The following is a 24925-nucleotide window of genomic DNA, read 5'->3' as shown; positions in this document are numbered from 1 at the left end:
TCATGACCTAAAAAAAAAATTATATTATGCTTATTGATTCATTATCAGTTATGCTTTAGACTTATTTATGCATGGAAGAATACAGAGAAGCTTGCTCAAATAAAACGTGAGTGGTGAACCTGAGCGACTTCCTCAAAGTCTTCATGACGTTTCTGCAGGGCTCGAGCGCGGTGCAGAGATTTCCCCACTCCTGTGTGTTTGCTGAGAAATGCCTCACCGTGGTTCTCAATCCAGTCAAGAACCTACTCACACACACAATGCACACAAGGGGAATTTTTTTTTTATTAATTTGTGAAACAGCAGCAGAGCTGTCCAGTCCTTCTCTAGGTGAGAATGTGTCCTGTCAGATCACTTTTACAGTAATGGTAGTCAAATCGAGGTACAATGGAAGGTGATACTGCAGGGTCCAAGACAGAAAAAAATCTGCATCAAGGTGTTGTTCACAGTCTAGCTCTCCCTTCTCTGCCTCTCTTCGCATCGCCAGCACCTGAATAGTGGTTTCCATGGCAACACTTTCCCTCAGCCACAGAATTAGCCGTTCTGCATTCTCTTGGTCGAAAACCACAATCTCTGCACCAATAAACTGGCCCTAAACCTCTGAACACAATGTACAATAGAGAGAGAATCCTAGTCTAACATTATGGCAGCGGCTTATCCTTGACTTTAAATTATGCATGACTATTTCTGTTTGTGTGTAAACAATTATAATCCCAGAGAATTGAAGTCAAGATGTTGCGGTGGTGTTTTCTCTCCTGTATTAAAGGCAGTGGTAGCAGTAATTACATGCTAATCTAAAGCTTGTCCAGAAGTATGAATTTGAAAATCTCAAAAAGAAAAAGTCTGCACACTGCAGTGCACTGAGGGATATAAAAAGTACTAGTACTTCTGTACCAAGTCAATATTGAAAGAACTATACTAGTCTTCCTGTTGTTCACGGTTTATCAATTCATTTCTTTTAATTATTGATATTTATTTTAGTATATTTTTTAACATAATTTTTTAAAAAAATATTTGTATTTTATATCTTTATATTATTTTTATTTTCGAAAAATGAATGTATTTTTATTATGAGATTTGAATTATTATTTTAAAAAAATACTGAATAATTACATGGGAAATCTTTATTACTTTTTAAAAAACTTGAGGATACATGCCATTATAATTCATTTATTTAATATAAAGTAAAAAAATCACTTTGTAAGTATTACCAAAATGATAATGAAAATATATGAAAATTAGTATCAAAAATCAGGAAATCTCACTGATATTAACTACTGAAATGTTATGTTATAGACAGCTACTTTGGTGTCTTTTTATCTATTCATGCAGAATCTACTTCCTTTCTTTTGTAGTCCCCTCTCATATCATTTCCTCCCACTATATCATCTTGATGCTTTTTAAATTGTCCCCCAAGGGTGTTATGAAAAGCCACGTGCAGTTCTCACTACCACACCAGCACACACGTGGATCTAGTGGGGTATTTTTAGGTAAATAAGAATGTGTACTATGTGTGTATGTGTGTGCCTTTTACCTGCTGAACGTCTTGCTGGAATACACACAGCTGCAGACGTTGGTGCAGCCGGACCTTACGGTGCTGCCAGATGTTCTCCAGCTGCCTCTGGTGATGCAGAACCTCATGGATAATGTCCAAAACATGGTGCACCGCCTTGGAGTAATTGGCAGAAGCCGTCAGCGAATCAGTGCTGCCAGGGGTCAAGGGGCGCTGAAGTTTGTCCAATAAGGCTTTTCCGTCTTGGCTCACCTGGAAATGAGGGGGATGATGAGAAAACAATTGTACAAACCTATTAGACTAAATTAAGTTGTACTGTTATAGGCACTACACTCTTAATAGCACTATATTTTATAATAACCTAAAATTGCCACTTTAGCTGTGGCTGTAATTGCTATAATGTGCTAGTGCCATTTACTTTGAGATCAGTTCCCTTAAACGGTTTTCCAATTTAGTAATTTCGAGATGCATAATTCTGTACCTCAGAGTAGGCAGCGGTGATCTGCTCATACAAGCCTTGGTGATGATGGATGGCGTCTTCCAGGTCCTGTAGCTCAGAGGGCAGATCCACCTCCCCGCAGGCTTTACACCACGAGTCCACATTACTCATATACTGTAGAAAGACACAGATACACACACACACACACACACACACACACACATTTACAACAGAATAACAATAATATCATCTCTTAATAATAAAAGCATCCAAATCCACGATCGAGCATCTACTTATTAAAATACCCAATCCAACTTATTTGGTTTAATTTTCATAGCTTTGCCGTGTAACCATTCTACACTAGCTCTGAGGAAGATTGTTTATACCATCTAAAGTGTACTTAGACATGCAAAGTGATTTCTTGACATCATTTTCTCCTCAGAACAAGATTTAACCCCAAATATTCTTTAAAATTCATTCCGAGACCTTAAAACAGAATGTACTTTAAAAATTTACTTTAAAATAAAGGCAAGTTCTAAATGGAACATCTCATAACTCTCATCACAATGTTGTACAATATGTGCATATTTGATTGAATATTCCAGTATATTATGCCCATATAGAGCTCTGACAAAAGATGCAAAAGAGAAATGGAATGAATTCAATCTAATAAGGGCAAATGCAGGACATGGTGAGAGCCGTGCTTCATATGCCGCACTCAATGTCAATTCAAATCAAATCAAATCATCTCATCTCACTCTTCTTCACAGATGAAGAGCAGAATGGGGTCTGGTTCCTTAACTACCTCAAACAGAATATCATGCATGAGGACAGACGAAACCAGACTGCCTTGTGATTGGCAGTTGTGGTGATGCTTAAAGGAATAAAAATCTCTGGAAGAGAGATCGTTGTTGATATAGCATCTCAATGAAAACACTGTATGTGTGAGAGGAATATTTTATCAGGTAAAGAAAGCCTCACCAGTCCTCTTTACTGCAGTCTCTCAAATATCACGCGTTTTCCACATTTTCAAATGAATGTTATTTCACTTTCAGGACAGAGTGAATATTGACAATCCAAATAAAAGGACTGATTAAAAAACAACCTCTTATTAAATTTCCTTATAGGGAGACACGATCATGATTTTTCATGGCCGATTCCGATACCGATTTTTTTACAAGCAAACTGGCCGATTCCGATACCGATTTCCGATTTTTTTAATCTTTAAGCAACAAACAAGAAAGAAGGAAAGTGTGCATAAACAAGATGTTTATTTGGCATTTAATAGGCCAAACTGGCTTTTGTCTATTGAAAACAATAACCGTAACCATCTGAAATTAACAGCAGTAACTGCACAATAAGTAGCCTACATTCAATACAAACATAGATGGTACAGACATCAGCATTTAGCTTTTGTTTTTGAATTGGGTTGAAACTACATAGAACTGGCCTTAAATGAAAAGATTAACTGTAACCATGTGAAATTAAAGGCAACAACTGCATAGTTCTACAGTCCAAACAACACAATCAACACGCATTCAATAAGAGGTTTCTTAATCAGCATTCAGAATTTTAGTTTTTAAATTTGGTTTTAAATTTAAAACAAGGTCGTTACCAGTGAGACTAAATAAAAGTATGCTATATAAATATTATTCCAAAATGTACAATTTTACTTCTGGCTTTTCAAACATGTATGCAAGTTCTACTTTAAAAAAAATAAATAAATAAAAATCAGTTTTGTCACAGTTTAGTCCGTTTCGTTTCTCATCCAACACGTGGGAAGTTGAGCTGAACATTGCTTCACTATCTCCGCTTGTGTAGGGACAGGTACAGTAGGCTCGCGCAGGAAAGGGGCTCTTATTTGTGCGCCAGTACAACAACAGCTGATCGCTTCCTGCTATCTGTGCCTCAGACATGTAGCGCTGCACGTCCAGCGCTGAACGGCTGTCCGTGTCCTGCGCACAGATTTTGAAATACTTCCACACAAATGACATGATAGCGAATGATTACAATGTAGTCTGTGCACGCGGGCGCACTTCCAGAAAAATTGTCCGGAAAAAGACCAAAAAACGATTTATGGCTGGTCAACCTGTATATCCCTATTTCCTTACATAATATGCTTACTACAATTGCGTCACTCAATATTTATGTATTCTATGCATTTTATGAGTATTCGAGTATTGTGCTGTTAGCTTAGCAACAAGCTACCGTCAAACTCCATTCAAACCAATTGCCCATTCTGTGTAGAGTGCTATGCAAGTTTGCATGTGATGCCGTCATCTATTTAAAGCCTTACGAGTTTCCACTCATGAGGTTTCATGAACTTAGAAGGCAGTCCACTACGTCTTAAGACTGGTCTTTGAATTTCTTGCTGATGCTTTATCTGGCATTCTAAATAAATCAAAGCCAAAGTCTGATAATCACTCACTTTTAACAGAATGTGAAATCCATTCCTCTTTTCTCTCGCACCAGAATTAATTAGGAAAAATCACACATACAGTGATCTCTCTGCTGAGTCCTTATTGGTGTCAGTTATCATTATGAGAAGATGTTGCAAGTGTTAGCTCTTACCTGGTCACATTTCTGGTGGAAAGTAGCAGACATCTCCAGCAGGGCGCTCCTCTCGTCCAGCGCAGCAGCAAAGGCTTTCCACTCCTGCTCCAGCTGACCTGAGATCTGTTTGATCTGCTGGGACGCATAGTGGCCCGCCTCCAGCAGACGGTTCCCCACCGTCATGATGCGGTTTATATTTACATAAACATTCTGCGGGAGATGAAAAAAATACAAAAACACAAAATGATTGATTGTTACGTTTTTAGTGTTTAATTTTTCATTTATTCAGACAGCTAGTATAGAAATGAGTTTTCTATGACATAAAACTAATTATCAGATACATGGTATCAACCAGAGTTTTATTATCAATGCAACACTAATTCAAACGGATGTCCTTTCACAATATCACATTTTGAATAACTGCTTTCGAACAGACTGTTCACAAAACACTGCTATGATGAAGCTCGCCATTATGGAAAGCAGTGTTACATTTCCGAGGAGTGCTTGTGGTGTTCGGCCAATCACAAATCACTGGGTCAGTTGGCCAATCAGAGCAGACTGCACTTGTCGGAAGAAGGGACTTTGTAGAAAACGACACGTTTAAGAGAGGCGGGGCATAGAGGACCTACAATAATGTACAATATTTTAAAAAGAATGTGTTTTTTGAACATTAAAGCATGTCAACGTATTCTGTTACACCAAATAATGATATTTTGAAGAAGCATCATATGATCCCTTTAACCACATAGTTCTGGAAAATACCAGAGCTCAATATGCCTACATCCACTTTCTGCCTCTTTAAACAGGAAGTGATCAATACTTCTCTGTACAGTAATGGGACTTTTTAAATAACACCCCAACAGGGCCCACAGCTGGTGGGCAGCCACCCAAACAGGAAGCACTTAGGTGGATCATCCTCTATGCTCCATCTCTGATTATATGATGAGTCACCATTACTGAATAATCGGCTCTTGCATTGAAAAAATGAAAACCATTACGCCATTACACAGCTTAAATGGAAGAAAAATCCTAGTCTAGTCAGTCAGTAAAAGAAATGGATGTGTGCGCTTAGGTTTATGCTGTGGGGGCATTACAGGAAACAGGATGTAGGTAGTGACATTTGTACTCGTTTGTGAAAATTCAATTGAAATCTTCTTACCATGCAGTTCATGGCAAAGTGGTTGTGCTGGGTCTGCAGCTCCATGGCGTGAGGGTGGTTGTTGCCGATCTCAGTGTATCCAGCCAGAAACAGCCCTTTGTTGTGCATGATCCAATCAAACATCTACAGAGAGACAGCAATCACACACATCAGGCACGCATTTGACTGGAAGCAGGTTAAGTGCATGCATGTGTTTGTAATGCAAGATATCCCGTAGGGAGCATGTTTCAGCATGTGCATTGTAATGAATACAGCTGAAATGAATAAAAATAGAAAATCATAAAAATGACCCGTTTCTCAGGAGCAAAGAATAGCTGTTGGTTTCCTAGCAACATGCAAATCTTCCACCCGCTATGAAAAACATTCAGACGAATTAGTGAGAAACACAGGGTTTGCTTCAATTTAGAGCAGTGGTTCTCAATCAGGGGGACAGTGGCCCACTAGGGAGCCTCAACAAACTTCCAAGGGGGCCACAGGATGACTTAAATGTATTCAAAATAATAAATAGTTAATAAATTAAGATAATTTAAATTCAAATGCTAAAAGAAAGATAAAGTCCAGATTTTTTCTGGTGGAAAACATCGTTCCATAAATACAGTGAAAATGCACACATGGTGAAACCTGACAATATACAATATATAATTCTTAACAAGCAAAGCTGTAACAGCTTTATGTTTCTTGGGTAAGCATGTGTGGATCCTACCTTTTCCGCATCCTGCTCGAAAAGCCTGAGTTGGAAACACTGATCCAACTGCAGCTTGCGGACGTGCCATGCCTGGTGCAGGTTCTGCCTGGTGCTGTGCAGTTTCTCCAGAAGGGCTGAAATACGGGGCACCAGGCCCTGGGTGTCAGCATTGGGTTGGCCCTGCCCTTCCCTCTGCCCTGGTGGCACTGGCACAGTTCGGTTAGAGTAGCTCTCCCTGCTTTGAATCCTTTGCAGCAGCCTTTGGCCCTCATTGTCCACCTCCTCCATGGGAGCCTTCATCACCCTCTTCTTCAGCGCTGCATGCTCCTCTATCATGCGCCGAGCTCCCTCTAAGTCCTGTGGGAAGTCTTTACGTGTGACCGTTTCTTGCATCTCCTCCAGGCGGGCGAGCAGGTGCCGTGCATTGCCCGTGAAGTCTTCGAAGGCCACGCGGATCTCGATCCACTCTTCATGGTTGTAGTCCAGGCTGCCCTCAAAGTCGGGGGTCAACTGGGATGGGTCCACCATCTTCGATAAGCCCTCCAGGGAAACCATGGTGGTCTGAAGGTGGGTGTGATGGAGGAATGGAAGGAACAGAAAAAGGACAGCAAGGATAGAGAGGAATAAAGGCGGATGGAATATGAAAATCAATTAATTATGTACAGTACTAGTACTAGAATGCACAAAATGACTTCCAATGCCCTAAATCCTATGTGAATTGATGCAGCCGTTCCAGGATCTGTTAATGACCAGCAAGGCGGGACTGATATTTTTAACCGGGGGCATAAATCTAATTTCATACAGGCACTCTGGGACTGCCTAAGGTCCAAACTACCTGGAGACAGACAGACTCCCAGCATGAAGCCTGAGGGCGTCAGAAAGGGAGATATCATCACCACCAGCACTGCAGTAACACAAACCAACTCTGAACCACCCAAAGCAAGAAACAGCCTCGGGTTGTATGTAAATCTATTTACAAATGTATATGCATGTATGCAAAATTGGTAAAACGGTTAAAATAATCAACTTTGGCTTACGCAATGCTCCAAGCATGCATTAAGTGTCTAGCAACAAATTCATGCTGAACGTGAAACTGTGTTAAATCATCCACATCCAATCAGAACATACCTGATGTTTGATGTTTTTTTGACCAATGAGATTTCATGCTGGTCCACATCATTACACAATAACATGTTGTTTTATTAAAAGCACATGCTGTAGTTACATCATCGTCACATTATTTTGCTCAAGCTCTTTAGAGGTGAGTGGATTCTGATTGGATGTAAATGTTTTTATTGTCCATCAGCTGAGAAAATGGTTCTGTAAGAGAATACTACGATATTGTTTATTCCGTCCTTTGTGAAAAAAGGGATCAGAAACAATCTATAAAATGTTCTGTCATCAGCCTGTTTGTTAATGTTTCCAGCATTTGCATCGATAACTGAAAAAGAAAAAAAAACAGAATAAACGTGGAGAAGGTAGCTTTTGTCATTCTAATAGTTTTTTTTTTGTTGTTGTGGTAATTTTAGTACTTCAACTTAAACATTTTATTTCAGCAATATTTTTCATACTTCAGAGTTAGCTAATAATACTGATGTGAGCACAAATGTGTATCAATTCACTCGGTAACAAAATGAAGACGGAAAAGTTCCACTCTTCCATTCATTTATTTTTGAACACATTTTGTTAGTCTGCTCTAAGTGGACTAAAAAATTGTGTTATTCGTTCTACAAATGAATAGATGGGAGGACAGAAAAAAGAAAACAAATGTGCACGAGTGGGCTTCATCAAAGCCGTAAAATAGGAGGAAAGAGTGGAGGTGTGGGTCTCTCTTGTGAATTCAAGATAAATGCAGTCTAAACCTATTCATCAATTCAAGCCCTGCTGCCATACAGGCATCTGCAGCCTTTCACAGACACACATCAACATGAGCACGTTGCCCATTAGTCCATTAACTGCAATGAGGATAATGTGAGTGATGGACTGCATTTGCTTTCTTTTGCCTTCTGCTCAATTGTTTTTCAGTGATTATGAGAAATGTGGCATGTCATGAGCAGTGGGCGAGATGAGAGCATGCAGCCGTTCCTATGACAAATTCCTTGACCCAGCCCACCAGAAACATTTCATCATGTGTTCTGCTCAACACTTGTTTAGACTTACACGGACCACCAGATGGCAGGGAGTGCTTAAGATCCTCCCACTGTAATTCACGCACAATATCACAGAAAAGCGGCCAAATAGGGCAAATAAGGGAATATATGCAACTGACACCGGTATGCTGAACTGTGATTGGCCAAAGTATCTAAAAGGCAGAATCATAGGAATATCTCACTTCCTTCAAGACTTTCTAATGCAATGTTATTTTAGTATTTTATTTATACTATTATAATTTTTATTAATATTTAGAATTAGCTTTTATTTTTATATTTTACGTTTTTATTTGGATTGTAACTGTGGTTTTGTCATTTAATTGTAATTCTTCAAAAAATATTTCTATTTAGATTTATTTTTATTGCAGTTTCTCATGCAATACTCATAAAATTGAAAAAATGATCGCTGAGAAAAGTTTACCTTTATGCAAATGTGATGTGGCGACTACCAGTACGAGTGAAGATAGCAGAGTTTGTTCATTATATGTTGAAGTGAAGTGAAGTGAACAAACATTCTCTCCAGCAGAAATAAAACAGAGTTATTGTTGAAAACTAAAGTTTTACCAGCAAGAGATATTTTCATATGTGTAGTCCATTAATACCAATAGGCCATCTAGCAATAGGACCTGGAATAAATCACTTTCAGTGTGAACAGGGCTTTTTGAATTCATATAATGTCAAAAATATTCTACTTTCCTTTACTGGAAAGCTCTGACTTCTCCCATCTGACTGCTGTGGAGTCATGTAAAACCCTAAAAGCCATTTACCTGGCTAACTCTTCATATTTCTGTTACAGAAATACTGTTACAGACACTGTTACCTGGTGCCCTTTATTTTTTCTTCAATATTTCACATGAGAAAACTCATTTGGGGTTATGAACGTTGCCATAGAAACAAATTCTGAGTCCAAAGACGTGACGTGAAGCTCAGAGCAGAATCTCATGTGGGTTTTTTTTACACTGTAATTCTGACATGCCACCTAACTGTAGGTGGTCACTGTAACATACCAAATCCTGATTGGTCTTTATCAAATATATGCATAATCATGTTTTATTCATGGTGGTTTGAGAAACGAATTATCATTTGATCTAAAACATTATTCTCTTGCATAGGAAATTTGCCATAGGAAACAAAAGCCATCAATTTTTTTCCACATGTGCTCTTTCACTGTCAAACTGAATGCATGCACACACAAACAAATACACACACAAAAGCTTCTAAAAACAAACTCCACTGCACTCAAAAAAAAAACAAAGCTTTCCACTCTGACAAAACTGTGAGTGAAAACAAAGCTGCACCAATATGCTATCGAGCCAGCTCAATATAGAACAAATGCAGAGAAATATGCTGTAAAAGCATTTCTGCTGCATCCACATTTACATTCATCTAGTCAACCCACACACACACACACCGACAGACCATCAACACCCACACACTCCCACATGACCAGAGTTCCCTTCACATGCTCACACCAACACAGATCCGTTATCACAGACAAACCCACAGACTATAAATTAATAAGACGAAAAAATGCAGCAGAGAAGCAATTTCACCAGGTATTTCAGAGGTTTGCAGGAATAATCTACAATATTACCAATCTGCAAACCCTGAAATACCTTAAATTCTTTCAAAATTAAAATCATGACCACATCCAAAAGCACTGATTTTAGCATTGCTCATATTCATCTTCCAAGTTAAAAAAACAACACTAATCATAGTATATTAAAGCAAAAAAAAAAAAGTACATTTCTCAAAATGTGAAAATGCAGTGATGGACAGTGATCTTTAACGGCAACAACATCCACCTCCAACTACGCCTCTAAACACAACCTGACAAGTAAGAGACTGAACGATGACCATACCTCAAACTCAAACTTGGAGCTGCCAAAGTTGGTCTTCTGTTTTTGCCAGAAGTTGTCTGGTTTGATGATGAGAGCGACGTGGATGCAGCAGGGAAACGATTCCTGCAGGATCTTCAGCAGAGGCTTGATGGAATCCCATTTGGAGCCACGCATGTCCACGATGACCGTGAAGCCATGTTTGCACACGTCCTCGCTGGATGATGGAAAAAAAAAGAGAGGAGAGAGAACAAAATATGAGCTTTAATCCTCTTTGAGTTACATAATCTATGGTGCATCCTCCTAGCTAAAGAAATAAACGCAACCGCTGCACGAACGCAACTGGAGGAACTGAACATAAAGGGGAAAAAATTATTTCCCTTATCAAAATAAATAAATAAATACATCAATGCACATACAACAGAAGACACATACAGGGATAGAGAGATGCATGACAGCACTTACCCATTAAGCACAGCTGCAAAATATTTATCAAATGAGCACAAAACCTGCTTTCAGACAGGCCTTCAATACTCAATCTGTCAGGGTTCTACCTGTCTTAAAAGCTCTGACACACAACCTGCACTGCTGACCGTTACTCAGTCCATTACTCTGAAATCCAGAGCGCGTCTCACGCAGCTGTTAGTCAAACATCTGCCTGGCCGAATTCACATCAGAAAGTGTCTAATCGAGGAGCTGTTGGTAATGAGGAGCTGCAGACGCGCACACAGCCGTGTGCGACTGCGACACTGTTTTCCTCTCTCTCTCTCTCTCCCTCCCTCTCCCCCTCCCTCCCTCTCCTGATCACAGGTTTGCTCGCCCTCCCATTTTTTTCACTGCACACTCGCTCGCTCGCTCTCCATCTCTAAAGATGACTGCTCCTTCTCTCTCTCTCTCTCTCTCTCTCTTTATCATGATACATCACTTCCCATCTTTCTGTGTGTCTCTCTTTTTATCTCCAGGGGATTTGCTTTGTAACAGTTATCACTCTTTTGCTTTCTCTGGTGTGACTGTGTGGGTGCAGGTGACAGAGTCTGTGAGTGAGGATGAGGAGGAGGAGGAGGAAGAGCTGTTGGCAGTGGCTGAACTGCGGCAGGTTTTTGATGGTGCCCACGCTGCCTTTCCCACCAACCACTCTTCCCATTGTGCCCCCTCTAAATCTCTGTTTCTATTCCCCTCCCACCAGTTAAAAGTATTGAGCGACTAAATTCATTGCAGTATAAATGGCTGAGGAATATGTTTTATTAAATATGCCAAATACGATGATATAACATCCATTTATACGGTTCTCAGCTATAAAATCCATTCTGAGAAGAGAAAGGGGTAAAACAGAAGCAAAAAGCTATATCGGGGTTTCCTGAACAACTTTACTCAATCTGTCTGCTAATATCACATGTTTGGTTTTCTCTCTCTAAATTATCACTTTCTTCACATCATTTCACCCTTCATTTTGTGGTGGAAATGACATTTTGAACATTTTTGGAACAAAACAGCAGACCTTACGGATAATTTCATAGCTAGAATTTTATGCATCCTACATACACAAATCATATTTTCACAACTCTTTGCATAATTTGGCAAAATTACATTTTATGACACAAAAACGTGACAGTTTCATTTTCTACACACACAACATGCCTCATATTTTATCTCAAGCTTAACTATAGCAACACTGGAGTGAATAGTATCTAAAACTATTATTAAGAAATATATATATTTTTTTTTTAAATAAAGCTGAAATCAAATAACTTAAATGAGGAAATTTAAGGAAAAACTTATATGAAAATGAGAAATAATGCACTGGCAACTAATTTAAATAAAAAATGTTAATATATCGGTATGCTTTTTCAAATTTCAAATCTGACTCTGGGACAAGAGTGAAACAATAAAACAATCAAATTGACAGATACAATGCATGTATCAAAAATAAATGAAGGAATGATCAAATGTTTTAGTGTGACTCTCACGTAATGAAAACATTTCTCATATATAAAATAAATAAAATTAATAAAAATCAACCCATTGGATAAAAGTGCCAGCACTTGAAGAAACACCCATTAAGGTCCCAGTGTGCTCTGCTCTCTGTAGCTGCACTGTACCAGAGTTACCCTTCTCATACTCTGACTAATAATAATGTTGAACGCTCCGTAAACAAACATGTTTATAGAGCAGGATTGCTCGGCAGAGCCGTATAAAGGAATTGAACTGAAATGCAGACTTGGTCTGCCTGATTTAATTTTTATAATCACAAAAAAACATCACATATGAAGAGACACAGCATCCCTAGTTCACAGGTCAATCACAGATCAAAGCCCCAGACTATGAGGAAAAGAAAAAACATGTCAGTAAGCAGCAGGAGAGTTGGCACAATTCACCGGATCTAATCGAGTTGCTTCTGTTCTTTTCAAGGAAATGTGTCTGAACGGATAGTGAAGGAAACGCAGACAACAAATGCCCAGCAGGTGTATCCTGGGATGTTTTTTAAGCCATACTGAAGGCATTCATATGATCCCAGAGGGCAGAGCTCGTTTTAACTGAGTAGGGAGTAAGTGTGTCAATACCTAGGGATGCCGGCGAGGTAGGCAATGAGTCTGCGGAGATCCTCGTGTCGTATTCGGTCATGGTTGGTTCGTGATGGGAATGTTAAAACTGGACCGCCACGCTTGTCCCTGCCCCCTGGAGAAATAACATTGCAGAAAGGAAAATACAAAAACATTAAATCAACAGGCTGAAAAAGAAATAGGCTTTTCTTTATGAAAATGCTTCTTATATCCCATAATCCCAACATCAAAGGCGTTGCATCAAATCATACTTTGTATTTTGGTGCACATTAACCTGTCACAAAGGCAATTTGGTGTTTTATGTCATTATCAGACTCTCATCAGAGAAGACGGCAAACAAAACAGCATATAGCACAAACAAAAACTAATCTAAAAGGGCAGGAAGTACTGTTCATTCAATTTGTTGTACACAGCCTTGTTTTCATGCCACATTACATCTAATGACTAATGCCTATAGTCCAGAAAAAAAAAGACCATGACTGAAAACTACTGGTGCTGTAAAAAGCAGAGACTGGAGAGTCGTATTCAAAGCCTGCTCGTTGACACTTGGCAATCATTCATTCCCAAAAATAATCTCATCACCGTTAAATCAAGTCAATGTTCTTCAGCGCAGTATCTTCAGAGAATACTGAATGACAGTAACTGTAACTGTGAGATCATTTAACCCTTGAGGGTCATGATTTGAAATCACCAGCTCTGTAAATCTCTCTGAATGACTCAGCTGCTGTTCACTTTTCAAGTGGTTAGACCTTGAAATAAGTCTCTCTGAAAGAACTTTTTTGTGTCTGGGAAAAACGTTGAGTTTGTAAAAGTGCTAAGGGAAAAAATGGACTGAATAAATCTAAATTTAAGTTCAGAAATCTTTACATTTATTTACAATTTAGTTTTATCCAAATGAGTCGAGATCAGTAGGTTAGGGTGGCCAAGTAGTCAGCCATGATCAACCAGCAGACTAGTGAGGCTGACTAGCTTACCTAGATTTGTTTTTCTAATATATTTTTAATTTAATTAATTAAACTTTCTGCATTTACTTACATCATTTCAAATTTATGGTTTTTTTTCTTCTGTGGAAAACAGGAGAAAATATTTTTAATAGTTTTTGACCAAACAATGAAAATCAACAAGGTCCAAACAACTTTGAACCCCACGGACTTTCATTGCAGGGATTAAAAAAAATGTAAAAATAAAAACAGTCATTCTTCTAAAATGATTTTATGTTCCACAGAAGAAAAAAGTCATACAGGTTAGTAAATGATGACAGAATTTCTTTTTTTGTGTGAACTACCCCTTTAAAGCTGATCAAACACCACTTTGTAACAAAGACAAAAGACAATTTCTCTCAGATTTTAAATGGGCAATGTGAGGACTATGAAAGTTGTGCGCAATAAAAGAAATATGCTGCCCGTATGAGCGCCATGGCTTAATTTCTCAAGCGACTGTGCTCATTTCTCATTGCTCAACGCTAATGAACTCAGATTTGGTGAATGACAAAGACTTGGATGATTCAAGGAATTTTTATTGGTATAAGCAGTGGTTAAAATTGTATTCTGATGTATTTGTGGAGGTCTACATTATCTTTACTGTTTATTATTGGATCGTAGCTCTTACAACAACTGTGGATCAACAGTAAAGACAATGTAGGCATTACAAACATAACAATTCAACTTCATCCAATGCTTTTACCAATAACAATTCCTTGAATCACCTAGGTTACAGTGATACACCTAAGTTCATTAGCATTGAGAAATAAGTAATCAATGTGTTGCTCCCACTGCTCTGCTCATGGCTCCAGGTTGTGATCTCAAGTCAAAATGCTTCAACTTCAGCACAACAAACTCACTGAGCGGCTGGGATATCCATGAGGATTTTCTCCAGCGAATGTGCCGAAACTCTCTAATAGAGTGTGTTTGTAATAGGATAATCCTTCTTACTCTCTGACATTCAGGAATATAGATAAATTGCACATAACTGCATGCGTAAGCACAGAACACTGGGTGTTCACACTTAGGGCTCTCTGCAGGCTCAGTTCTTCTGCTTTAAGCACACTCTCATGCCTGTTGATTGAGCTGCTTGTATCTTGGGACATGTGTGTGATAGTTACTCATCCCAATCGAGACACAACCTATGTTTCTGAGTCATTTTAGTGCTGGTCTGTTAGTCTTACGACGAAAAGAGCCAAACAGAAGCTCAGGAGACTTTTCAGTCAAAGTCAATTTATGGTCTCTGTCAGGCCACGATGACACACCAACTAAAAATATTTTAGGAAGTTACAGTAATATTCAGTAAGTGTTATTTTGGGTCAAAAAGAAATGGTTCTGTGATAAAGTGTTGTTATAATTTAAATTAATCTGAAATAATATATATATATATATATATATACACATACACACACACATATACATACATACATACATACATATATATATATATATATATATATATATATATATAATGTTTTTATATATATACTAAAATTGAAGGACTAATATTTATCAAACTAAAATATTAATAAATTAAGCTAAATAGAAGTATTAAAAACAAATGACAAAACCACATAACAACATTACAAACTTTTGACCATATGTACAGTACTTCCATCTGAGAAAGTATGATATGAGCACTAGACAATCAAATGGACAACACACCTGACAAGAAGGCCACTTTTTCTTTTAGAATGGGCAAAACTTCCATCGCCTTCATCTCTTCATTTCTGCGAAATCCTGAAGAACAAAACAACAGAACAGAATTTACAGTCCATGCAAGCATATCATCATCAGAGCTGCGGTCTAGCGGTTAGCATACTCGGAGCTAAAGTGCTCAAATAGGAAATTTGAGTTTGCAGCTGATTCATTTAAGTCCCATGAATATCAATTTCACATTCTCCTTTTCAGATGTATTTAAGTAAATGTAAAGACAGTCCAGAAACATCATCATTTGTTCTTCTGTTCTTGGCATGAGCAGATACCGCCTCGAGCGCTGGACCTCGTTCAAGCGCTTTGTATGAGATCAGCAGCAACCTGGACGAAGCATCACTTCTGTTTGCTTGTTTTTATGATTCACAGGTTTGAGTTGACTAGGTTTGGCGAGTTAGTCATGCAAAGCCAGACTTACTTTGGTCTCTCGGAGCGCCTAGACTCACAATCACGAAAACATAACCTAGCTTGGATTACATAATTTACCCTTTTCCCCTCTCATTTCTTGCCTGGGGTAACTGAAGGAAATCATGTTAATACTGGAGAAATAATGTAAATACAAAATATGGTATTAGTTTGTGATCTACAGGTATCCATTTCAGAGCAAGACAAATGCTGGAAACCTCGGGTATGGGACACTACTTGCTAGTAAAGCATTACGGACAAGGATGCTTGAGTTGAGACATGCTGTATTTAATTCCACTCTTACTATCCCTCCATCCCAGGGCTGCTAATTAAGCATGAACTATGGTTGATGGAGCCGATCCCTCCTACACGGACACACACAGCTGAGAGATAGAGATGATGTCATTTATCCATTTTCCTGCAATGCTTCCCTGTGGTGTCTCAGCGCCACTCACTGTACAAATGAACACCTTTCTCTATGTGACTCTGCCTCTTCACCTCCCCTTCTCTTTTTTTTCTCCATACATCCCTCTGGAAGGTTTGTTTTTTCCACCACTGCTACTGTGCACCATCAGACCACGTGATCTAATGAAAATATGGAATATCTCATCCAAAAATGTACTAGATGTCAAATTATTCCCACTTATGTCTTTTGAAACCTTTATTAAGTTATTTACAGCAGAATGTCCAAGCTACTCACATTTAAGCAAAGTTTTCACTGAACAATTTTTTTTTTTAAACCTGTTACTAACAAATCTATCATATGGCTTCATAAAGCATGAATTGTGTGGACCACTTAAAATCACTAGTCCCAATCCACTTTTATTTTATGGAAAAGAGCAGCACAGATGTTCTGCTAAACCTCTTCTTTTGTGCTCTGGGGGAGTAATATGGGATTATATAGAGTTACAGATGAACATTAAATTGTAATATTATATATTACAATTAATATTTATATTAATCATGATAATGTTTATATAAATAATTTATGAGTAATTTGTTAGCATTTTATAATTTACATTTACATTTAATCATTTAGCAGACGCTTTTATATTTTTATATTTATATTCGCTTTTATTACTTATACAAAATAATGTTTAAACAAAATAATGCAAAAAAGGGAACAATTTATATGTTAATATAATATTTGATTTTATTCCTATTTTAAAAATGATATGCAAATAAATATTACATTTTTTAATTATTTATTTTAAATACTCCAGGAATAAAACAACTGGAATTGGAAAATGTGCAATATACTGAGGAAAAATAGACAGGACAAGGCAATTGTGAGCAGTTTTCTCCAGGACAGAACAGTTAGGATAAACCGAACAGAATTCTCAGTAATGGTTAACTGTGGAGGCTGGGAGAATAACAGCCAGTGCTTCCGATCAGAAGGGATGAGTTTCATAACAGCACGGTTTTCTCTAAACCCCACTGAGCAACTGAGAAGACCAGGGTTTAAGTTCTCTTCCGTATCGGTAGCTGTTTGCATGCATTAGTGTGAGAGGAAGAGAGCCCACACTCTTCCCTCAGGGTCTGAGAGAGACGGGTCGCAGTATGGTAGGGCAAATGAGGTTCTCACTTCTGCAGCTGGATGATGTAATGGTGTGTGTGTGTGTGTGTGTGTGTGAGTGAGCTCCACTGCAGTCAAACAGGAGAGAAATCATTTAATAACTGTTCACAATATGACTCCAATGACTGAAGTCATCTGAAAACACAGATGCGCTTCCCTTGTAGTCCATAGAAACAAAATACACACACACACACGCTAAATGAAAACATGTTATACTTGTATTATACATTTATTTATAACCCACATTCTAAAATCCTATATATTTTTAATATTAAGAATAAAATGTATATTTAACAATAATAAATAGATACATTTTATTCATCCAAATTCTAAAACCCTATAGATACTTTATTTTTAGAATAAAAATATTCATTTAAGTATAATAATAACCTTTTATTATTTTAATAATAATAAATTTGAGTGTCCTCATTTGAAAAATCTCAGCATCTAGATTAAACTATATCTTAATATATATCTATCTTATAACAAACACAAGGTTACAACCTGCACAAAACGAATCATTCTAGGTTTAAATTGGGGTTTCTGCAAGGCATACAATTTCAATTATCACAAAGATTTTACATTAATCTACTCATTTCCTCGCCAATGACAGAGGACAAAGAACTGGGGTGCGTTCTCCGATAACGTTGTCTCTTAGCGCGCTACGAATACTCAAAAGGTACACCTTAACTACAGGTATACCTTTGCTACGTGTGTTCTCCGAACTACACCTTAAGATGTTGCTTAAGGTAAACCTTCTTAAGTTCGACCTTAGCAGTTGCTGTACATGGTGGAGGTGCTGAATAGGTTGATATCGACGCCTCGATGATCGATTGTGCGCTCTTTCCTTCACAGCGGTATAGGTAAAGTATTGAGAAAACAATGTTCTGCATTTATCGGGGCTTATTGAAATAAGTACATGCAGAAATAAATATGAGTATGTGTTTATAATTTAGCAAGTGTACAATCCCAAACCCTCACGGCCATAAGTGTGTTAATGTTCTCCACAACATATGCTGATTATCCACCAGCCGTATCACATTATTGGCGTAAATCGCTCATTTGTGTAATTGGATGATTTCCTCAATAAAACCGCAAACATGAGAGACATACCGACATTCACTATGTCGGGGAAAAAAGTCCGCAAAAAGAGATCGCCCAGCCACACTGAGGTCTTACTCAGCCCATATCCATCCCCAACAACCTCCAGAAAACTCCCCACGGCATAAAAACGAAGAGCCGCCAGCAGCTGAATTTCGGGGCTGAGGGGGTAGCTCCGTCGAGTTTGTCTTGACAAATCTGGGCCAACAAGATGCAAGAGCTGCAGAATTTGCTCCCGTGGCAGGCAAATTTTTTTTACAATGGTCTCTTCTGACATGGTAGTCAGTGGACTAAAATGTTCTCTTATAAAGTAGTTGACATACACTAACTGGCTCCGCGGACGCCGCCGTCTTTGATTTAAAACAAGTACTCGCTGTCTCGCTGCCATAGCTATAAAGTTTGTGTAAACTCATCTTTTTTATATAGACTCCTAAGCCTTTTGTGTCAAATGGTTCGCCAGCTGATGTGCCTTAGGATAGTAATTAAAAAAGCTAACAACCATTAGTGTATGGAAACTTTATTAATGAAAACACTTCCATACACTGGGTGTAGGCCAAAACAACTTAAGTATTTTAAGTGTATAATTTTAAAGTAAAGTAAAAATTTAATTTTAATACTAAATCAGATTTTATATTAAATGTTCATATAAAATTTTCTATGTGTAATTAAACTGCGATGTAAAAAATCTTTTTGCGTAGTGGTGGCCACTAGCGGTATGAACCGTCAGCAGCGATAAGGTATAGCTAAGAGCGCTCCAGACCAACCTTACGAACGTATGACTTGCAGAAGGTATACTTAACTAAGAAGGTTTCGGAAACCACGTATTTAACGATAAGGTACTTCTTAAGGTACAACTTAAGAACGACGTAGCGTTAAGGTAGTTTCGGAGAACGCATCCCTGACCTCCATCTCACATCTGAAGTGCTTCGTACATCAGATGACCATCACCGTTCCCAACATCTCACCAAAATGAGTCCCATTTCACAGCCGTGCCACTGTCCTTCAAGCTTTGCATGCAGGGTAACTGGATATTTCACTAACGTTTAAAACCTATCATTTCAGCATCCAAACCACAGAAATACAACAAACCACTTCAACAAATAGAGACATTACGCTTGGAGAAAATCAGACAGCTATTCTTTTCCCAGAGCTGAAAGAGCTCTAAATGTGGTTGGGAATTCACAGTCTGTGGAAAAAGAACTAAGGAATCGTGGGAATAAACAACATGAGCAGAAGGGGAACTTCAAAAGGACACTGTGGTACCAATGGACTGCTCTTTAGTGACAGGAAGATGAATCGTGGGTGAGTTTTAAGGTCACTCAAAACAAATGATTAAAAGGAAGACAGAATGTACACAGCCAAGGAATCAATCTGTATCAGAGCATCAGCAGGTTCCTCCAAGCCTAACCTTTCTCTCTCTCACAGATGATTATTCTTCAGGGCTTATCAGGTATCAGAAGAGAACAGAGAGCAAAACATGTCTGAAAACATAGCCTCACTGTTTCCAGGTAATATGTTCCTGATCTTCCCCATACTGAAGTAGTAATGACCCAAGATAACAACAGTAACTTCAGACAATCTGAAACCGGCATCGCTTCACATTTACTGGCAACAGTTTTCTCTCCATCTAAACAGCACAGCACCAGATTTCTGATAGATGGCAGCAGAGCAGCCACACGGATCAACACTACAGTGATGAGTTGAGAACAAGAGAGACGATGTAATGGATGTAGAGAGCAGAAAGGATTGAGGATGAGAAGAGATTGGTTTTTTGAACAACAAAGAAAGACAAAGAAAGACACTCTTATATGGCTTGTAATGTAAAGTATTTAAACATCAAGATAGTACTTATTTTACTGCTTTTTATACAGAAAACGGTTATTTTAAATTGTACCATTATTTCACTATATTACAGTTTTTATTGTATTTTTGACCAAAAACACACAAACACACACACACACACACACACACAAAAATCAACCTCAAACAGTAAAGCATAAATTAATATACAATAATTATAAATTATTATAATGATAATTACAATGATAATTAACTTCTATTGCCTATTTTGACAATGATAATTTCGGTCAAATGTGCCTGATTGCATGAAAATGTCAAAATGCTAAAATTGCCCTAAAAATAGCTTTATCTCAAAATACAATTACTTACAACTCTTATAATTATTTATTTTAACTCTTGAGTGAAATGTTTACATATTAGTGAAATTCACCCAAACATCAGCTAAATATATATATTCTGTCAAGATATATATGTATTACTCATTAACAATACACAGAAATGTGCTATTGTACATTCATAACTACAAGTTAAATTATGAACAAATACATGAATGTATTAAATACAATCAAACGAGGGTGCAGACTGCTCTCAAATATCCCCTCCTCCATCACACTTCCTCACTGTGGTTCAGACTGAAGCAAACAAGGGTCAAAGGTTCAACAAGTATGTGCCCGTGTGTGAAACAGCCGCTAATCACATCACTCATCCTGCCGGCCACATTACTGAGCACATTAATGATCCCCCCACACACCCCGTCCCACACCAGCCTCACACAACTAATGAGTCCACTCATTCGTTCATTTCCGACTGGTACTGCTGAATGAACAGAAGACAAATGAATCTCCAACAATTCGTCGGCTGTAGTGGACTGAGCTGATGTTAAATTATTTTGCTTCTATTCGTTCGGGAATAATACATTTGAGCCTGTTGCAGTGTATAACATCCATCACTGAAAGAACAAAAAAATTAAGGTAGCTATAAAATCATTTAATAGTTATGCTTGATGCTAACCTTAAACTACAAACTATAGTAACTGCATGTATGTAGTCATGTTTAAAGCAGACATATATAGGAATCCGAAAAGGTTTTACATTTTCTATCCTGTAGCCTGTAACCTCACAACAATTGGGTCAGATCAAATCACTTCAGCGCCGTCGACTTGGCTTCTTATTGGGGTCTAGCTGGCATCTGAATCGAAGCAATTAGCCTATTAACCTAGGGTGCTCCAGAGGATTTAGATATCAAGAAAATGACCCACGTGAACTGACCCATCACCCTGTGAACAGCTGAAGAACCAGGTTAACACTTGAGCTGGTGAATATGTCACATACAGACCACCGGTGGAGCACTGGGAATGTCAGGGATTCAAAGGCAGATGACCAAGGTACACTAGGGGTAAAAAAAAAAAAAATCATAAAAATAAAATGACAACACCTGAAAAACAAAACGTCTACTGCTCAATCGGAAGAGATGCAGTTTTTTAATTTTTAGTTTAATTATCGGTCTGAAACCATGATTAACTTGGCATTGCTCATCAGAAGTAGAAGGTATATGTGAGGAGATACTGTTATTAAAGAGCATCTGATTGGACAACATTTTAGGTACATTTTAATGGACGAGAAAGACTATATTTTTAAACATGTATGTATACCTGTTAACAAACTTCTAGGAGCACAACATCACGCAGGCGGCTTTGAAACTAATAAAACAGAACTAAAAAGCCACAAAACTCCAATTCTGATTTTATGGGATCTCATATTATATGCATCTTAAATCTATTTTTATTTTCATGTACAGCCACAGCTCACAGAGCTCAAGGTCTTCTCATTTGGCCAATCATGTTGACACGGTTTACGTCATGAAGCATGTTACCAAACAGGGTAACATGAACTGTGCAGGACTGAAGTGTACTTACAGTTGACAAACTGAATGAAAAGGTCAATTCAGCTTGCTGCATTACAGTCAATACTGTGAGTGAAGCATAAAGAGAGAGTCTGTTAGCGTGAACACATAACCTGTTTTTCCCAACTGAGTGTGGAGCACTTCCAGCCTCTGTTCCCCAGGACAGTGAAGCACAGCAGACTGGTAAAAGGGAAAATGCCATGTCGCAGAATGAGGAGCACAGGACCAGCTCAAAGTTCACAACACTGACTGAGACACACACACCTTCACTCAGACTGAACAGCAAAGTATAATAACACTTATTAAATATTTTCAAATTGTAATATTATTTTACAGTTTAACTCAAAGTATACTTTGTTTTTGTATGTGACAATGTGCGACCTGCACATACAAAGTATGTGTGTGGTTACATATATTAATCCAAACTTCTGACTAGCATTATACTTGATTGTTCTTGTGTTGTCTGTTTTTGGTCTGCCTTAATTTAGTAGGACCCCACAGAGGTCCAGTGTGGTGCCCTGCTCTCTCCACTTCAACAAAGAAACAGAAACAGAGGGGAGTCACACCCACAAGACACAGCCTTTCTATTTCCGTCCTCCCTCTCCATCTGCCTGTCTGCCCTTTTTACTCTCCTCCCCTCCTTTTCCAACGACTGTCTGCACATCTCACACCTTTTCGATCTCTTTTTTTCTACTTGTGATGTATGAACTTCCTATTCTCTATATACAGCAAGCTTAGAATAAAAGGCAAGCATTGTGTTATTCCTGCACTGTTTGTGCTATGGATATGAATAATACCTCAAATCATAGATCTTGCTGATTACTTTTCTAAAAAAAAAAAAAAAAAAAGTGATACATTTTTAGTTTTGTGATCTGATCACTGAAACCACACGCAAAGGTCATTGCAAATTCAAGTGCAGGAACATGCAATAGCAAACACTGACACACGTGCACATTTAGGAAGAAAAAATAATCAGAAAACACTTCACTGATCCAGACAAATGTGTGTGATCAATCAAAATGTGGCCCAGAACTAGTTGGTTGTTGGATAACTAATTGAAAAAGGAGATGACAGCTTCTCTCCTTCCGTACTGAGATTAGAACAACAAAAGGTGATATTTAGATGAGAAAGACAGAGAACAATTAGGATAAAAATAAAAAAGGGAGCAGTTAAAATCACTGAAGGACTATTTAGAGACTACACAGAAGAGCGACCTCAACGTGGAGGAGTAAAGATGCCATTATTCTTCATCAATCAGGCATTCTGGCACAGAGCAGAAGTATGAAAATACCTCTATATACACCTGTATGAACTGTGACGATATAATCTTTACATGTAAAATAATTTTAGACCTGCCACAAATATTGCCAACAAAATATGATTTTATACCCCAGGGTGTCTGTTATGAAAGGCTGGCTCAATACCAAAACTTTGGCTTTGATACACTGGTACCTCTGTATCGATACTAATAATCAATACCTTGATACAAACAGATAGTAATAATAATAAAAGAACACATGATCCTGTCATGTACAGATAAAGCCCATCTTTATATCAAGCAGGGTCACAGAATTAACATTTCTAACTTATTTTACAATATATTAAATATATATTACATAAAATATATAAATATATTGTATAAAAATACTATTTATTATTCAATTAGTATTAAAAAAACAATATAATTATAAATATGAAACACAGATTTTAAATATTAATATAATTTAAGATATTACTATATACAAACATTTTCCAAATAAATAATCCAAACAATCCAGAACATCAACATAACATATCATAAATGAATAAAAAGCAACTAAAGTTAGCTAAAATGAACACAAAAATATGAATTACTTCATTAGTAATTTAAGATGTTTAAAATGCTAGATTTGAAAAGTTTCTTAAATTAACAAAATACTGAATAAAATTTTAGATTTTATAATAATAAATAATAATTCAATAATAAAAACTTGCATAACATTTGTATCAAAGAGTTTGACATTTTTTGTTCCTATATACCCTGAAAAACAAGTCACAACCAATCTGCAACTCAATAAAAACAGCTAGTCATTCTGTTAGGCTATTAACATGAGCAGTTTTAACCAAGTCACACCCCTTATTTCACCAGTGAAGGGTGTTATCCGCAGATGGTGGGTTGGTATCAGATGTGCCCATGAGTGTCAAAGCTTTACCTGGCAGCTGAATCAGCGTGTTGCCCGTCTGTGCGTACTGCCACCTGTGGTTGTCCAAAAGTGACACCACATTCCCGTTCCGCCAGCCGGACAGCGAATCTGTATCCTCAACAACACCACAGTGCAGGTACATGACTAAAACTTCAGCCTCTTCAAACTCTAAAGGCTCTCTCAAGATGTACTTTGCGATAGTTTCGCTCTGTGTATGTATGCCCCTGCTAAGAGTTGTCTCTCCTGGATTTAGAGGAGAACAGGCTTTGTCCAAGACTGTTACTAATCTTAATACTCAACAGAGTGAGTCTGAACGGAGAGGTGTGGGCTGACACATCCCAAAACATTTATTTAGCATTTTTAAACCACA

At 37.8% G+C, this 24925-nt stretch overlaps 1 protein-coding gene across 8 annotated transcripts in view; it reads right to left on the bottom strand.

The window, feature by feature from the left end:
- Window positions 1-24925, bottom strand: part of LOC132104267 (triple functional domain protein-like) — a 94765-nt gene that overhangs the window by 43014 nt on the left and 26826 nt on the right. For 2 of the 8 annotated variants that reach the window (XM_059509604.1, XM_059509603.1), the window contains exons 1-10: window positions 24565-24799; window positions 15541-15615; window positions 12896-13010; window positions 10359-10551; window positions 6365-6907; window positions 5662-5784; window positions 4521-4712; window positions 1992-2123; window positions 1532-1762; window positions 120-242 (exon numbers count right to left, since the gene is read on the bottom strand). In XM_059509604.1, the coding sequence (XP_059365587.1) occupies window positions 120-242; window positions 1532-1762; window positions 1992-2123; window positions 4521-4712; window positions 5662-5784; window positions 6365-6907; window positions 10359-10551; window positions 12896-13010; window positions 15541-15615; window positions 24565-24697 (1860 nt within the window). In that variant the 5' untranslated portion in view covers window positions 24698-24799. Of the gene's footprint in view, window positions 1-119; window positions 243-1531; window positions 1763-1991; window positions 2124-4520; window positions 4713-5661; window positions 5785-6364; window positions 6908-10358; window positions 10552-12895; window positions 13011-15540; window positions 15616-24564; window positions 24813-24925 lie in introns of those variants that run through there. The other 6 variants (XM_059509602.1, XM_059509606.1, XR_009423522.1 and 3 more) reach the window with 5 other exon arrangements.

This window comes from Carassius carassius, chromosome 25 (assembly GCF_963082965.1).
Source record: "Carassius carassius chromosome 25, fCarCar2.1, whole genome shotgun sequence".
NCBI lineage: Eukaryota > Metazoa > Chordata > Actinopteri > Cypriniformes > Cyprinidae > Carassius > Carassius carassius.
Note: the sequence above shows the minus strand (reverse complement) of the source record. Positions and strands in the feature narration are given on the sequence as shown.